Source organism: Salvelinus fontinalis, chromosome 17 (genome assembly GCF_029448725.1).
Source record: "Salvelinus fontinalis isolate EN_2023a chromosome 17, ASM2944872v1, whole genome shotgun sequence".
Classification (NCBI taxonomy): Eukaryota; Metazoa; Chordata; class Actinopteri; order Salmoniformes; family Salmonidae; genus Salvelinus; species Salvelinus fontinalis.
Window position 1 is genome coordinate 16,786,930 of NC_074681.1, and position 17,760 is coordinate 16,804,689.

At 42.5% G+C, this 17,760-nt stretch overlaps 1 protein-coding gene across 1 annotated transcript; it reads right to left on the reverse strand.

The window, feature by feature from the left end:
* Window positions 1-67: 67 nt before the first annotated feature.
* On the reverse strand, window positions 68-15,115 carry zgc:66427 (uncharacterized protein LOC406256 homolog). Its single transcript, XM_055866407.1, has 5 exons — window positions 14,352-15,115; window positions 9,473-9,568; window positions 7,105-7,210; window positions 1,275-1,374; window positions 68-1,091 (listed from the first exon to the last, which is right to left on the reverse strand). Exons 1-4 carry the CDS (start codon window positions 14,866-14,868, stop codon window positions 1,317-1,319), a joined length of 777 nt encoding a protein of 258 aa, XP_055722382.1. The 5' UTR covers window positions 14,869-15,115; the 3' UTR covers window positions 68-1,091; window positions 1,275-1,316.
* Between the last annotated feature and the right edge of the window lie 2,645 nt (window positions 15,116-17,760).

A 17,760-nucleotide genomic window follows, 5' to 3' on the forward strand; every position in this document is an offset into this window, starting at 1 on the left:
ATAAGGGAGGAGCGAAAACCCGCAGACACTTGGCCCCCCGTGGAATGAGTTTGACACCTGTGCCCTAGAGAGAGGCAGGGGGACATGAAGACGCACAAACACCACCACATGCCTTCAGCACAACAGGCGAGGTGGGTTTCACAGAGGAGGGCCATGTCAAAGTAGCAATGTTCCTAAAAGTATCTGTGTGATTAAAAACAAAGTATCACTATGATTAAAACTATCGCTTTCACCCAGGGCACTAAGCACACACACCTCTCATGTATACAGCCAGTGAGAGGACTGCAGTTCACTTCTGCGGTCCAGTCAGGCGGTGTCATCCCAACATTAGCTGGCCCCATTCGTCCACACCGCAATCGCACAAACAACCGTATGGAAATATCAACAACCTGCTACCGCTGCAGTAAAGGACCTAATACAGTGGTGTCAGCACCAACCAAACAAACTGACCTGCTCAGCCTTTAACAATCAACTCACACCCACCATCCTTCTCCTGAAATGTGTCATGGTGACAATAGAAAAACACCTATAATCACTAAAACAACCCCACCCACAAAATAAAGCCCTGCGTTCCAACATCTGGCTATTAAAACAATGCATTGCAATATTTACGCATAATCAATACATACATTTTTTTCTGGATCTGGGCTGTTTTTTTATGAACAGAAACATTTATCCACTGTAACGTGAATCTCTGCACAATATTGTTTTGCAGCATCAGGAAAGATAACATTACCTTTCCATATGGATAGTCCACATTAGGGTAAGAAGAATGCAGGGAGCACAGAAACACATTTCCTCTCCTTGAGTTCCAAAGGTCTTTCAGGGTACTGCCAACCTGGTATGATAATATATCCCCCTCCAGCAGTTTAGGCTATAGTTTTGGCTACATTGACAGAGGAGAAGTGCCATCTATTCCAGGGGTGATTATAGTGGTCTGCGTTGAGTTCAAATGGACTAAACCAGGTCCAAGATGGTAAAGTGGTCGTTGGTCGCATCCTTGTGGGGTTGTGTTGTTATTTGGAGGCTTGCCTCTGGTATTTATCATTGTCGTAGTATACTTTCTGCAATTGTAGATACATTGCAGTCTCCTGTGGGGTAAACATCTAAAGTATGTCAGATACAGATGCATCCCTCTCATTTGGAATGTGTAATCCTTCATATACAAATCTCTTCATATTCAAGTACATAATCATGTCCACACTAACTTCTACCCAGTTGGGTAATGTGACATCATGAGGTTGGAACAAATGGGGTTATGAACACGTACATACCTGAGTCAGGTGTGTCACTGAGCAGGACATGTGACCCATGAGTCAATCAAAAGGGTGTTCAGGACAGCAGGTCTTCACCTTCACCCAGGAGTCAATACAGCTGGACAGAGAAACAAATGTCTATTTTCCCTTTTGATTATCACATATTCACGTATTTGTCAGGGACCATGCATAACATGTCTATTAAAACAGTTTTAGTTACATAACTAACTTCCATCTGTGGTCCCAGGGTGGGACTTAACTATGACCATGGTGCAGCTGACTCACTGTGAGACAGCATGATTAGAAACACTTGTTGTGGTTAGGGGTGTGAACAATTAAAGGAAATTGGGATCATTGGCGTTTAGAAAAAATCCCTAAGGCCTAGGGAAAGTTGAATAATATTTATAAAACCGAATAATATTTATAGAACCAGGGATGAAGAGGCAAACTTTAGGCTACTTTGGTGAATGTGAGATACAGATTACCAAGACATGCAGTTCTTTCTGCCTGCCCCCTGCTCTCTCTTCCTCGCGCTGGCTCGCCTGCTTGTTCTCTTCGTTAATGATGCAAATGTGTGTTCAGTTTTAGTTTTTTTGTGTGTAGAATATCCTAGCCTGGTGCAACATTTTAACTTCTTTGGGACTGGGGGGAAGTATTGAGTAGCTTGGATAAAAAGGTGCCCAGAGTAAACTGCCTGCTACTCAGGCCTAAAAGCTAGAATATGCATATAATTAGTAGATTTGGATAGAAAACACTCGGAAGTTTCTAAAACTGTTTGAATCTCCTCTAGAGCAGTGATGTTTTGGGGCTGTTGCTGGGCAACACGGACTTTCAACTCCCTCCAAAGATTTTCTATGGGGTTGAGATCTGGAGACTGGCTAGGCCACTCCAGGACCTTGAAATGCTTCTTACGAAGCCACTCCTTCGTTGCCCGGGCGGTGTGTTTGGGATCATTGTCATGCTGAAAGACCCAGCCACGTTTCATCTTCAATGCCCTTGCTGATGGAAGGAGGTTTTCACTCAAAATCTCACAATACATGGCCCCATTCATTCTTTCCTTTACACGGATCAGTCGTCCTGGTCCCTTTGCAGAAAAACAGCCCCAAAGCATGATGTTTCCACCCCCATGCTTCACAGCAGGATTTGAGTCCCTGGCGGCGTAGTGTGTTACTGATGGTAGGCTTTGTTACTTTGGTCCCAGCTCTCTGCAGGTCATTCACTAGGTCCCCCCGTGTGGTTCTGGGATTTTTGCTCACCGTTCTTGTGATCATTTTGACCCCACGGGGTGAGATCTTGCGTGTAGCCCCAGATCGAGGGAGATTATCAGTGGTCTTGTATGTCTTCCATTTCCTAATAATTGCTCCCACAGTTGATTTCTTCAAACCAAGCTGCTTACCTATTGCAGATTGTCTTTCCAGCCTGGTGCAGGTCTACAATCTTGTTTCTGGTGTCCTTTGACAGCTCTTTGGTCTTGGCCATAGTGGAGTTTGGAGTGTGACTGTTTGAGGTTGTGGACAGGTGTCTTTTATACTGATAACAAGTTCAAACAGGTGCCATTAATACAGGTAACGAGTGGAGGACAGAGGAGCCTCTCAAAGAAGAAGTTACAGGTCTGTGAGAGCCAGAAATCTTGCTTGTTTGTAGGTGACCAAATACTTATTTTCCACCATAATTTGCAAATAAATTCATAAAAAATCCTACAATGTGATTTTCTGGATTTTTTTTCTCATTTTGTCTGTCATAGTTGAAGTGTACCTATGATGAAAATTACAGGCCTCTCTCATCTTTTTAAGTGGGAGAACTGCACAATTGGTGGCTGACTAAATACTTTTTTGCCCCACTGGATGTTTGAGGAATTTTAATTATGAGATTTCTGTTGTTTGAATTTGGCGCCCTGCACTGTCACTGGCTGTTGTCATATCATCCCGTTAACGGGATTGCAGCCATATTAAGAGCAGTTGGAGGCCACGAAAGGAGTGTTGTATGGCGTTGAAGCTCGTTTGGAGGTTTGTTAACACAGTGTCCAAAAAAGGGCCAGATGTATACAGAATGGTGTCGTCTGCGTAGAGGTGGATCAAGGAATCACCCGTAGCAAGAGCGACATCATTGATATATACAGAGAAAAGAGTTGGCCCGAGAATTGAACCCTGTGGTACCTCCATAGACTGCCAGAGGTCCGGACAACAGGCCCTCTGATTTGACACACAGAACTCTATCATGGTAGTTGGTGAACCAGGCGAGGCAGTCATTTGAGAAACCAAGGCTGTTGAGTCTGCCGATAAGAATATGGTGATTGACAGAGTCGAAAGCCTTGGCCAGGTCGATGAAGGCGGCCGCACAGTACCGTCTCTTATCGATGGCGGTTGTGATATCGTTTAGTACCTTCAGCGTGGCTGAGGTGCACCCGTGACCTGCTCGGAAACCGGATTGCACAGCGGAGAAGGTAGGGTGAGATTCAAAATGGTCAGTGATCTGTTTGTTAACTTGGCTTTCAAAGACTTTGGAAAGGCAGGGCAGGATGGATATAGGTCTGTAACAGTTTGGGTCTAGAGTGTCAACCCCTTTGAAGAGGGGGATGACCGCGGCAGCTTTCCAATCTTTAGGAATCTCGGACGATACGAAAGAGAGGTTGAAAAGACTAGTAATAGGGGTTGCAACAATGGCGGCAGAATTTTTTTGAAAGAGAGGGTCCAGATTGTCAAGCCCAGCTGATTTGTACGGGTCCAGGTTTTGCAGCTCTTTCAGAACATCTGCTATCTGGATTTGGGTGAGGTCGAAGCTGGGGAGGCTTGGGCAAGTAGCTGCGGGGGGGGGGGGGTGGAGTTGTTGACCGGGGTTGTGGTAGCCAGCCGTAGAGAAATTCTTATTGAAATTCTCGATTATCGTGGATTTATCGGCGGTGACAGTGTTTCCGAACAGGGCAGCTGGGAGGAGGTGCTCTTATTCTCCATGGACTTTACACCGTCCCAGATCTTTTGGGAGTTAGAGCTGCAGGATGCAAATTTCTGTTTGAAAAAGCTAGCCTTTGCTTTCCTAACAGAGGCAAAGATTGGCATTGTGCATGGTGATCTTAGGCTTGTGTGCCGCTGCTCAGACATGGAAACCGATTTCATGAAGCTCCCGACAAACAGTTATTGTGCTGACGTTGCTTCCAGAGACAGTCGGAACTCGGTAGTGAGTGTTGCAACCGAGGACAGACGCACTTCGGCATTTGTCGGCCCTGTTCTGTGAGCTTGTGTGGCCTACCACTTCACAGCTGAGCCTTTGTTGCTCCTAGATGTTTCCACTTCCCAATAACAGCACTTACAGTTAACTGGAGCAGCTCTAGCAGGGAAGAAATTTGACGAACTGACTTGTTGGAAAGGTGGCATCCTATGACAGTGCCACGTTGAAAGTCACTGAGCTCCTCAGTAAGGCCATTCTACTGCCAATGTTTGTCTATGAAGATTGCATGGCGGTGTATTCGATTTTATATACCTGTCAGCAACGGGCTGAAATAGCAAAAAAAATAAAAAATTGAAGGGGTGTCCACATACTTGTATATATAGTGTATATTAAAGATCACTTGCAGGATGAGAAAATTACTGGATTTCTTTGGCCGACATTTTGCACAACAATCGGCAGTGAGCAAATAACCATAAACATTTGAAATAGACTGGAAGGCATATTACTAAATAAGAGTAGGGTTGTTATGGTGACCGAGTTACCACCACACTGGCGGTCACCTTCACGAGTCATGACCACAGTCAAATTCCAAGTGACCGTTCATGACCGCAGTCAAATTCCAAGTGACCGTTCATGACCTCAGTCAAATTCCAAGTGACCGTTCATGACCGCAGTCAAATTCCAAGTGACCGTTCATGACCGCAGTCAAATTCCAAGTGACCGTTCATGACCGCAGTCAAATTCCAAGTGACTGTTGAGTAACAGTAACTAGGCTACTCCAAAACTGTTCTCTGTAAATAAATGATGCTGATGGTCGTTAGTAGCCAACCAAACTTGTTAATGGCCCTCAAGTCACAAATGGCCTGGTACTCAGCACAACATTGTCCCTGTAATCACTCTGACATCAATGCAAATACAATTGAAAATCAAATCAACCACTTCATGATTGAATTTGAATATCCCCTGTCACGCAGCGAGAGCCAGCTCCTCAAACAGCTTTTTGATGTGTGTAATAAAATAGCGCATTCATTTTTTTGTGACTTTTTCACATCATCAATATTCGCGTCATGCAGCCCATATATGTTTTGATTTTTCAAAGACATTCTAAGGTTTGGATCACAACTAAAGTTGCCAAATAACTCTATATTAAGCATATAGGACCTGTTAAAAAGTATCACTTTTTATAACCGCTCAATACAGAGCACACACACTGCAATTGATTGCGGAAAATATCCTTTCTATTTCATGCAGCTATGTTCAATTGTATTATTTTAAATTGTATTCTTCTTACTATAAAAATGATATAATATGAAATAATGGCATGGGAATTATAAGCAAATCATGTCTGCTAAATGAACTGCCAGATCAGTATTTATGTTCTTCTGAAATACTTTTTCTTCATATCATAGGTTCTTAAGACCTGCCTAAAATAAATCATGGATTTAATTTGATGGTGTATATTAAATGGATTTATGAAACTTTAAAAAAATGTAATGTTCCAAGGGTCTGCATCAGTGGCTTAATGCGTGGAAGCCCAGAGATGCTTTAAAGTGTTTGTTAATTAACGGTCAGTTACCCTGAGACCGGCGGTGATTTGCATGACAGTTACCAGCTAACAAATTGTCATGACTGCTACAGTCCTAAATGAGATTTCAAAAGAATACAACTCATGATTGTATCACATGCTTCCCATGCATGTGATGCTTCCCATGCATCACAGTTGCATAATTGCTTCCTGGTAGATAGAATAGAAAAGTATCAAATTAAATTGTACAGCAGATTATGATGAATTATCAGATCTGTGCTAGTCTGTGTGAGAAATGTCACCACTTTCCCTACTGGGCCACGTGTATGCCTGCATCCCAAATGGCACCCTATTCCCTTTATAGTGTCAGGGGGCTAGGGTCAGTATGTTATATCTGGAGTACTTCTCCTGTCTTATCCGGTGTCCTGTGTGAATTTAAGTATGCCCTCTCTAATTCTCTCTTTCTTCCATTCTCTCTCTCTCTCCGAGGACCTGAGCCCTAGGACCATGCCTCAGGACTACCTGGCATGATGACTCCTTGCTGTCCCCAGTCTACCTGGCCGTGCTGCTGCTCCAGTTTCAACTGTTCTGCCTGCGGCTATGGAACCCTGACCTGTTCACTGGACGTGCTACCTGTCCCAGACCTGCTGTTTTCAACTCTCTAGAGACAGCAGGAGCGGTAGAGATACTCTTAATGATCGGCTATGAAAAGCCAACTGACATTTACTCCTGAGGTGCTGCACCCTCGACAACTACTGTGATTATTATTTGACCATGCTGGTCATTGATGAACATTTGAACATCTTGGCCATGTTCCGTTATAAACTCCACCCGGCACAGCCAGAAGAGGACTGGCCACCCCTCATAGCCTGGTTCCTATCTAGGTTTCTTCCTAGGTTTTGGCCTTTCTAGGGAGTTTTTCCTAGCCACCGTGCTTCTACACCTGCATTGTTTGGTGTTTGGGGTTTTAGGCTGGGTTTCTGTACAGCACTTTGAGATATCAGCTGATGTAAGAAGGGCTATATAAATAAATTTGATTTGAAATACTTTCGACCAGAGCCCTATGGGGGGCCCTGGTCAAAATAAGTACACTATATAGGGACTAGGGTTCCATTTGAGACAGATATATTGTGTGTATTAAATCCTCAGTGTAATTACCTCTTGTGGTAGACACAAAGGCAGGCCAGCCGGGCGATGGTCTCTCCCTGCTGCAGGTCGTCCAGACAGATGGAACACTCACCGCTGTCCTTACTCAGCACGTCCGCTGAGACCACCACACACATCACAGAAATGACAGACAAAATACTGAGCACATCCGCTGAGACCAGAGTTTATGGTGTTATTACAGTCTATTACACAATAACACCACTCATGACCCGACGTCAGTATTACATTTAGCATGCAATGTCATCCCTTTCTCTGGGTGAATGTAAAGACAGCAGGACTGGGAATTGCCAAGGACCTCACAATACAATATTATCACGATACTTAGTTGCCGATACTAGGGTTGAATGGCAGGAACCCGGTTACCAGGATTTACCATCCAAAACCACTCCCCTTTCCCAAGATAAATAACTGCGAGAAACCGGTAAATTATAATGAATAATTTATATGAACACCATGGCATGAAATGGAACTGTTAAATGATATGCAATATCCAAATATGGTTTCTCTACATCCTCTGCATGATGAATCAACGCTCAGGGTGGGGACAGACAGCCCATCTCAGTATGGAGCGCAGTTCACAATGCATGTAGACCTACAGTATCATCTCATGAAAAAAAATTTGCATCAGTATCTGCAGTAATATAAAGACCGAATGCGTGTCTAATTTACCTAACTCCATCTGGATTTCGGGGGTCACTTTGTTTTTTAACTGTAAGATAATAATAATTTAATTGCAGCTGCAGAGTTTTAAAACAGCCTACCACTCGAATATCGTTGCTTTAAATCAGTGCACGTGGGAGCACTCTCAGTCTTTCTCTCTCTCTCACTCTCTCTCTCTACATCAACTCCACTCAAATTGCTTCCAAAATACATAATCCTGTTCTAGATTGATATACATGTCCTAGTCTACCTCTTTCAGGCAATATATTCAATGCAGTATTAGCCTTATAATTAGCAAATTAATGATGGGTTATGCATAATATGCTTCTTACGTATAGCCTCTGTCTCTTGAGCAAAACACAAGCACCTGTGCTCCACTGCCCTCTCTCCTTAAAAAACACTCCGTAGCTCTTGGAGTCCCAGGCAGGAAAAACTAGACCAGAATAGCTTGCTGGACATCATTTTTTTTGTTGCATTTCTTATACCAGTAGACAATTTGAAGAGAGACGCAAACTCTTTTTTGCTGAATGTTAAATACGGCAGCCAATAGAACTCATGGGTAGTTTGAAAGAAATGCGAACACGAGATGGTGGTAAGCTATAGCAGTTATTTATTCAGACGCAACAATAGAGAAAGAGGTAGGCTAATAACATTAGGTCTAAATATTATAAAAGGTATAAATGCGTCAGCCTCCTAATTATACAAATAGGCCCTATTATATCTCAAAATTTAAATCAAATTCGCTAACCTATAATTGTAACTTTGTAGGCCGCATGTGCTGCACCAGAATCGCATGTTTTCTTCTGCTTTATCATGGTTTGAACGATGTGCGCAATTCCAGTCCATAAAATACAGTATAATACAATACACTAATACAGTTCACACTCAAAAAGATGAGCCTACAGGAGTTAGTTTAATTTATTTACCCAAGAGCACATATAGCTAGCTACATCTATGGGCTTTAATGTTTTTATGTCGTGCGTAATGTGCAGTATCCTATATAATATATGTATTGCATAACGGCACAATCATTTGGGCTTGGGCTCATTAAATGTCATCAATGTATGGCTCGAAAATGTATTTAATATATGGCTCATCAGGCTCAGCTAGCATCAGGTTTGAATGTTAATGCTGATCAAATCTCTAATCAAATCCAGACATTTATATGCTTTATAATGCTTTTGACATTTAGGGAATGACATTTAGGGAATGACATTTACGGCTTTGGCGGGAAATAGTGGGTTATCCGAGTGAAAAGTGATTTATTCTCGGAATGGAACATTTGTAAAATACCTGGAAACTATTTAACCCTAGCTGATACGATATGTATTGCAATTCTCACGTTTCTATATGTATTGCGAGTCGATACTGCGATTTTATTTGATGTTCCAAACATATTGGGGTAGCTTAGCGGTTAAGAGCGTTGGGCCAGTAACTGAAAGGTCGCTGGTTCGAATCCCCGAGCTGGCAAGGTAGAAATATCTGCTGTTCTGCATGGCAGTTACCCCCAACAACAACTGTTCCCCGGGCGCAGATGACTTGGACGTCGATTAAGGCAGCCCCCCGCAACTCTCCAATTCAGAGAGGTTGGGTTCAATGTGTAAGACACATTCCAGTTGAATGCATTCAGTTGTACAACTGACTAGGTATCCCCCTTATTTTATTACTCACTATATATCTGCTGAAGAGAGATACTTACTGTTGTAAGGGAGAGGGGGAGATGTGAGGCAGCTCAACAGGTGATCCTCAATTCTGCCACCCGGGAAAGGCTTGGAGCAGAACGGACAGCGGACATCTGGGAAGGAGATGACAACATACTCATGTTTAACAACAACACTAGAAAAACAAAAGAGGGGAGTTGATCAAATCAACTAATGAAATCAACTAGTCCATCATGCATGCCATGGGTCTTCAGTAGATGTCGACATTTGCATTTGTGTCATGACGAATGATTAAGGTCAACTGACCCGTGATTAGTTTTCTAGTCATCATCATTCTACCAGACCAGGCAATCACGCATAAGAAGAGGAGTCCAGCCTCGGGGATGGGACGACATGGGGGAGAGCGTGCCCAGTCGGCCTACATTCCTCTCTGGCCCTCCTGTCAGCCATGCCCAAGTGAGGACTTTGACCAATTTCCTAGACTTGCTCTGCGCTGTGTTTGTGTGTTATGGTGCGTGGGAAAATAAATCCAACGTCGTGTTTGGGCAGGGGTCTCACTCATATACAACCACATCTGTCCATCTGTCTAATGAATAACATAGGTCTACACTGAGAATCTCTCTCAGTCTGGGACTGGCCATATTGGAAACGTCCCTAGCTACCGTAAGTCAATGGATTTTGTTGAGAGTGATGCATGGGCTATTGTTAGAAAGATCATTGATGAATCTCGAATGAATTTATGGTTGTGCTATATTCTGAAATTGTCAACGCAGTCAGTTTGTAGTACTACTCTATTAGCTAGCTAATCTATTAACAGCAGCCTGATTGTTATAACTTAAAACAATGGGTTCTGCTGTAATAAGTCAAGTAGCTTGTAAGCATGAGAGAAGATCATACCTCCAAGAATGCAGGTTCAGTAGTAAGCCTGGATAATTTGTGTCACCGTAGAACTGATTGTTGAGCCCTAGTCTAATAGAGAATGGAGTATTTTTGTTGGCACTAACTTCACCATGGCTCTTTGGCCAAAGCCTATAGGGAAATTAATGGGGGTTTGAGGGTTTTTGGATAAACACAGAAAAAAAGTTAAAAACAGGCTTAGGAGATCTTATACATTTTGTTCTATGAGATTTTGTTCAATCAGCTAACGGCACTTTTTGTGAATTTTGAAGCATTTATGTAATGAAAACAAGCACATAAAGGCTTCATAATTCATAACGTTCATGTTAACTGACTGATATTATCTCATAGAACAAAATGTATAAGACCTCCTGGCCTGTGTTAACCTCAGACCTTATTTTCGGCGTTTATCTAATCAAATCAAGCTTAACCTCTTGGAACTATAGGGGGTGCTGTTCCGCATTAGCATATTTGTGTCTCCAAATTAAACTGCCTCGTGCTAAATTCTTGATCGTACAATATGCATATTATTGTTATTATTGGATAGAAAACACCTTCTAGTTTCTATAGAAGTTGAAATTTTGTCTCTGAGTTGTACAGAACAATTTCTACAGCACTTTTCATGACAGGGTTCAGATTTCAATTTTTTTTACCTCTGATCTGGGGTCTGTTTTTAAGGCGACAGTGAATGCTATGAAGAAACCGACACTGCCTACGTCTTCCTCTGGGTGTCTGTACGTCATCACGCTTTCAATGGAATCGATGGGATATTCACAGCCAGTATAAAAGACCAAAATGTATAGAGACCGCCCTTTCTCGTCGTGCGCCTGAAGCGTGAAGGGCATCGGACCTGCCTCGTTCCAAATCGTTTTCTAACCAGCAATATTTCTCCGGTCATGTTTTTACTCGTTTTAGGTGTTAAAAACATCATAACGTAGTTAATTTGAACAGTTTTATAGCAATTTATATCCGTTTAGTGCGATTTTAGAGGAATTTATTTGTTGTGCACTCTGAAACTTTGGACACGTTTTGGGGTGTCGGTCGTTGGTGGTGGACATTTCGAAGGACAGAGGACATCTATCGACCAAAAGACGTTTATAACATAGAAAGGATACATTGCCCAAGAATCTGATGGAAGAACACCTCAAAGTAAGCAATATTTAATATGATAAATCGTGTTTCTGTCGAAATATTTTAAACGCATATTTCGCCATTTTGTTTGGTATAGCTTCACTTGGCGAACCCTGTATTGAAAAGTAAGGATAATTTTAAAAATGTAAATCAGCGGTTGCATTAAGAACTAATTTGTCTTTCGATTCCTGTAAACCCTGTATTTTTTAGTCAAGTATATGATTAGCTATTAATTAAACTAGATCACTCTGAAAGATGGCGACCGACATTTTCAGGCTTGTTTTGCTACTATTTTCATTGTGTAACCACGGTTTTGTATGGCTAAATATGCACCTTTTCGAACAAACTGTATATGTATATTGTAAAATGATGTTACAGGAGTGTCATCGGAAGAATTCTGAGAAGGTTAGTGAAAAAATTAATATCTTTTGGCGATGTTGACTTTTATCGCTCACTTTGGCTAGAATCAATGCTGGGCTGCTATGTGCTATGTGCTATGCTAATATAACGATTTATTGTGTTTTCGCTGTAAGACACTTAGAAAATCTGAAATATTGTCTGTATTCACAGGATCTGTGTCTTTCGATTAGTGTATGCTGTGTATTTTTACGAAATGTTTGATGATTAGTAGTTAGGTAAACACGTTGCTCATTGTAATTATTCTAGTCCATTTGTGACGGTGGGTGCAATTGTAACCTATGGCAGCTACCTGAAATATGCACATTTTTCTAACAAAACCTATCCCATACCATAAATATGTTATCAGACTGTCATCTAATGAGTTTTTTTGTTGGTTAGGGGCTATAAATATCTTAGTTTAGCCGAATTGGTGATGGCTACTGGTGTTGGTGGACAAATAAAAGATGGTGGATTATGCTAATGTGTTTTTAGGTAATAGATGTACATCTTTACATATTGTGTCTTCCCTGTAAAACATTTTAAAAATCGGAAATGGTGGCTTTATTCACAAGATCTGTATCTTTCATCTGGTGTCTTGGACTTGTGATTTAATGATATTTAGATGCTACTATCTACTTGTGAAGCTATGCTAGCTATGCTAAACAGTGTGTGGGGGGTGGGGGGTGCTCCCGGATCCGGGTTTCTGAGGCAGTAGAAGTTAATTTATACAGCACATTTCGGACATAGAATGCAACGCAATGTGCTTTACAGGGGAAAAAATGTTTGTGGCCTGCTGGAGGTCATTTTGCAGGGCGCTGGCAGTGCACCTCCTTGCACAAAGGCGTAGGTAGCGGTCCTGCTGCTGGGTTGTTGCCCTGCTACGGCCTCCTCCACGTCTCCTGATGTACTGGCCTGTCTCCTGGTAGCGCCTGCATGCTCTGGACACTACGCTGACAGACACAGCAAACCTTTTTGCCACAGTTCGCATTGATGTGCCATCCTGGATGAACTGCACTACCTGAGCCACTTGTGTGGGTTGTAGACTCCGTCTCATGGTACCACTAGAGTGAGAGCACCGCCAGCATTCAAAAGTGACCAAAACATCAGCCAGGAAGCATAGGAACTGAGAAGTGGTCTGTGGTCACCACCTGCAGAATCACTCCTGTTTTGGGGGGTGTCTTGCTAATTGCCTATAATTTCCACCTTTTGTCTATTCCATTTGCACAACAGCATGTGAAATTTATTGTCAATCAGTGTTGCTTCCTAAGTGGACAGTTTGATTTCACAGAAGAGTGATTGACTTGGAGTTACATTGTGTTGTTTAAGTGTTCCCTTTATTTTTTTGAGCAGTGTATATACTACACAATATAAAAAACTAAATGCCACAAACTGAACAACTAAAAAGCACATTCAGGAAAATCAAAGCTATAAAAAGCTGTCTTTTAAGATCTCTTTTAAATATGTCCACAGTTTCAGCCACCCTGGCTGGCAGGTTATTCCAGAGACTGGGGGCTTAATAACTAAAGGCTGCCTCTCCATGCCTCTTGATCCTAGGCTTTGGGATAGTTAAAAGGGCAGTGGCAGAGGACCCGAGGGACCTACTTGGTACTTAACTTAAAAGCATGTCTTACATGTATTGGGGTGCACAATCGTGGATTGATTTAAAAACCAATAGAAGAATCTTAAAATGAATTATAAAACTCACAGGCAGTGCTCTCCGTCTGGTCAGTAACTGTGCTGCAGCGTTCTGTATGTTTTGCAGTTGACCAATGGATTTCTTGGGTAGACCAGACAGGAGAGCATTTCAGTAGTCAAGCCTGCTTGTAATAAAAGCATGGATGAGTCACTCTGTATCAGCCTGTTCCTCGGTGGTAAAAAGCTATTTCGGTCACAATCCTAACGTGTGATTCGGAATTTAGTTCAGAATCTAAAATAACACCTAGGTTTTTACCCGGTGTTGTATCTTTATTGCCTGTGAGTTCAAATGTGCGGCTAGATTCTCTCTCTGTGCTTTGGCTCCAACAATAAGTACCTCAGTCTTGTCTTGATTTAGCTGGAGGAAGTTGTGAGCCACCCAGGTATTTAAAATCACTAATACAGTTGAATAATTTATTTATGAAGCTAAAATCATCTGGTGACACAGAAATGTTAAGTTTTATAATGTCTGCACAGCAGTGAAAATCAATGCTGTGCTTTCTGATAATGCTGCCAAGGGGTAACATATATAAACCGAACAGTACACCAGACCCAAAATCCCCAACCCCCATTTATTTCCCCTACAGGAATGGCTGGACGAACCTGATATAACTAATTTCAAGTTTTTCGGACCACAAGCTGGCAAGCTCTATACCAATGGGGAATTTCACTGTGTTTTTGTTCATACTGTGTGTGTGATAATGTATGGTTGTCAAATCTCCGAGAAAATAGGAACAGCAACTTAAACAATACACACACACACAAAAAAAAATGGATGGTCTCGTATAAACTTACTGCCATGTCGGTTGTTGACACGGTAGAGGCCAATCCAAGCCTCCGACACTGGGCGCTGATGGATGCCTCTCATCCAAGCGGATTTTGCGCTGACGTTGCGCCCAGAATAGTGTCGATTACCGGGTAAACGTTCAGAGAAAGTGCGGTGAGGCACTTGGCCTGTCTCCTCTCCAGGCAGATGTTCCCTGTTTACAGCACCCTCAGGACTGCTATTGTAGTCTTCCTCGCGTTTGCATTCGCTGTTGTCTTCTGCTGGTGATGATGGGCTGATGGACGGGTGGCTCTTGTGGTCGACGGGGCTTCCACCGGTGCTCGCCTGTTGCCCCATGTCCGAATCACTGCCCTCCTCCGATCGGCTACGGTTGGTCTCTGAATCGTCAAAACTCCCCAAAAAGTCTACCATAAGACTGGTGGGCCTATTGCACCGGGGTCGTCGATAGGAATTCCGCGTGATGCCATCTTTCCCGAAAGCCGAAGGCACTGGGTCCTCTTGTAAACGACTTGCTCTTGTCCCCATCTCTTTCGTTGAGAGCAGTTAGCTAGCCAGCTAACTCACCTATCTAACGTTAGATAAACTAGCCTTCTCAGTACCTTTACGGACCACAAAACTGGAGATTTTAGATGGTGTTATTCTCGAAAAGTGTATTTAAAATTCTTCCCACGATCTCTTAAATTATATTTGTTCTATAAATAGAGTATTGTCTACCGGTTGATATCCCTCTGTCTTTGCGGCACCTGGCAGCAGCGGAAGTGAATTCAGTTTCTTCTTCGGTATCATGGCGTTTTCACATTTTGTTTGTGCATGCCGCCACCTACTGTGCGGAAGTGTGTGGTCAATCACGTTGCATTTTGTGAACACATAAAAAGGGTGAAAATGAAAAAATTGCACCACCAACTAACCCTACACCCATATACCACTATTTCATTGAAATAAAAATCCCCGGCCTCCCTGGTGGCGCAGTGGTCTAACGCTTCGAACACACCGACTGTGACTGCGTTTCGATTAATTGGAAATGAATGAAGGACATTCATTTCCAATGTAACGCTGCGTTTGACTTGCACCATTGCATTGCAGAGGCAGTTGCAGTGCGTTCTGTGTGGTGCATACGTTCAATTTATCGAACGTATGCATCAAATTGTATGCGTAACACTTGACAGGAAGTAGCAAAATGTGAATGTTGAATTTTTGTTGCACACATATCCAGTAAAACAAAATGTGGGATTACATAATAAAAACAGTTTGACTGGAGAATTTCTTTACATTTTTTATTCATTTATTTGCCAAGTATTTTATTTATTCGATGACATCCACAAATTAATTGTGAGAGCCTATAATATAATTTCCATCAAATACAGTTTTGGAGCGAAATGCAATAATAAATAGTCAAAATAGCAGAGTAGGCTCTTTCAACAATAAGACCAACGTTGAGGAAGGTGGTCTTGATCGCGCTGTTGGGCCGGGACCAGCCCCGCTGAAAGCGCAGGTCTGTGTGGTTCCAGAGATGGTTAAAGTCCCGAAAGCAGGCAGGGGAGTTCCACCGTCTCATTCAAGAGCTTCGAATGTTTGGAGAGGAATTCCGAAGTTACTTTTGTTAGGATTTATGTTTATGCACTATAGCCTGCTACCATATTGTACGAAGATGAATATTGTTTTGTTACACACACACACAAACAATGCAGATGTGTGTATGTGTGATCAACAGAGTGACAGGCTATACAAGCTGTGGTCAATCTGGAGAGGGGAGTGGTGCATATCTCTAGGCCAACCAGGGAGGTTAGGGCACTGGACAATAGCAAATAAGGGACTGTTTGAGTGTAGAATCGATGGAGACACAAGACGGATCTAATCTACCCAACAACCAGATGCGGACAGAGGAGAGCACTAAGGGACTTGGACAAGTCCGAGTGCCAGCATAGGCTGAGCAAAGTTTAAACCGCGCTCAGCCTCTACTGTGATAGGCCAACAGACGCGTTGGAATACGTCATCATGGTATAAGAACAGCTGTTTACGTACTTCCTGCCAGTTCCCTGTTTTACCCTGCGTGGTGATACAGCGAACCCGTATATACGAAAATTGCATTTGCCATTTATTGTTCGCGTTAATTAAACATAATTAAAGAAAGTTAGCAGACCTTGCTTTTTATTTATCCTGATACCTGATTTGTTACACGCAGTGCTCACACTTTCGTTTGAACCGAAGCCAGCTGGTTGGAGCCAGGATCGCCCAGATGGATACCATCTACCTGGAGTCCATCAGCCCAGTTGAACACCTGGCGATTTGTCTCCGGTAAGCTACATTCTAGTACATTTTTAAAGCCTTTGATATTTGATCATTGTTTTTATGTGCAACCTAGCTAGCTAAAGGGCTCTAGTTAATAGTCCCTATTTGACATCAGATGTACTTTTACAGAATGTTCATTAGGACTATAACTTTTCCCAAAGTTGATTTATAACCCTTTTTTAATTATGCAATGTTACCAAATGAAAAGAAAGGTGCCTTCTGCCCTGATGAAGGTAGGCTAGTCTTCTCCAGGACCCATTGTTGTTCAAGACAGTTAGTCATTCATTACATTCTTATTGGACTCACATACACTCTTAGAGAAAAAGGTTCCAAAAGCTTCGTTCTGCTTTCCCCATAGGATAACCATTTTTGGTTCCAGGTATAACCCTTTGGGGAAAATGTTTTACATGTAACCCAATAGGGGTACTACCTGGAACCAAAAAGGGATCTCCTATGGGGACAGCCAGAGAACCCTTTTAAGTAGATAGTACCATTCTTTCTAAGAGTAGAGTTGGCCTAGGCTACAGTCATAGACTGAATTGTACTGTTTCAAGGCATTGTTAATGATGGTTACAATATAATTAGTAGAGCATAATAAAACAGTAATGAGGTAGCTATATGAGTAGATATAATATGTGGGTGGAATTCAAGTTACACACAATATTGATCATTATTTTGAATTATATTTCAGATTGTTGGCGACAGGGGACTCCTACAGGACCATCGGATTATGCTTCCGAGTTCGACGGTCCACGGTGGCAGGCATTGTTCCCTCTGTGGCACAAGCCATTTGGGACTGTCTGGTTGGTGAATCCATTCCTATCCCCAAGGAGGAAGACTGGAGGGCCATCGTTGCCGAGTTCCTGGAGAGGTGGAATTTCCCCAACTGTCTTGGCTTCATTGACGGGAAACATGTAGTAATCCAGGCTCCACCGTGCTCAGGTTCGCAATTCTACAACTACAAAAGGTACATATTCAGTTGTACTCTTGGCTGTAGTAGATGCCATCTACTGTTTCTGTGTTGTCGATGTTGGTGCTTACAGCAAGGGAAGTGATGGCGGGACCCTCTGGGACTCTGCCTTCGGCCAGGCACTTCAGGATGGCACCCTGGAGATTCCACCACCTGCA

Excerpts from the sequence above, each read along its gene's own strand:
- zgc:66427 (XM_055866407.1), bottom strand. The coding sequence starts at position 14,868 with ATGGGGACAAGAGCAAGTCGTTTACAAGAGGACCCAGTGCCTTCGGCT. Across the intron at positions 7,211-9,472 it reads TCCCCCTCTCCCTTACAACA|CGGACGTGCTGAGTAAGGAC; the intron begins GTAAGTATCTCT and ends TGGTGGTCTCAG. Across the intron at positions 1,375-7,104 it reads CTTTGTGTCTACCACAAGAG|CTGTATTGACTCCTGGGTGA; the intron begins GTAATTACACTG and ends TTCTCTGTCCAG.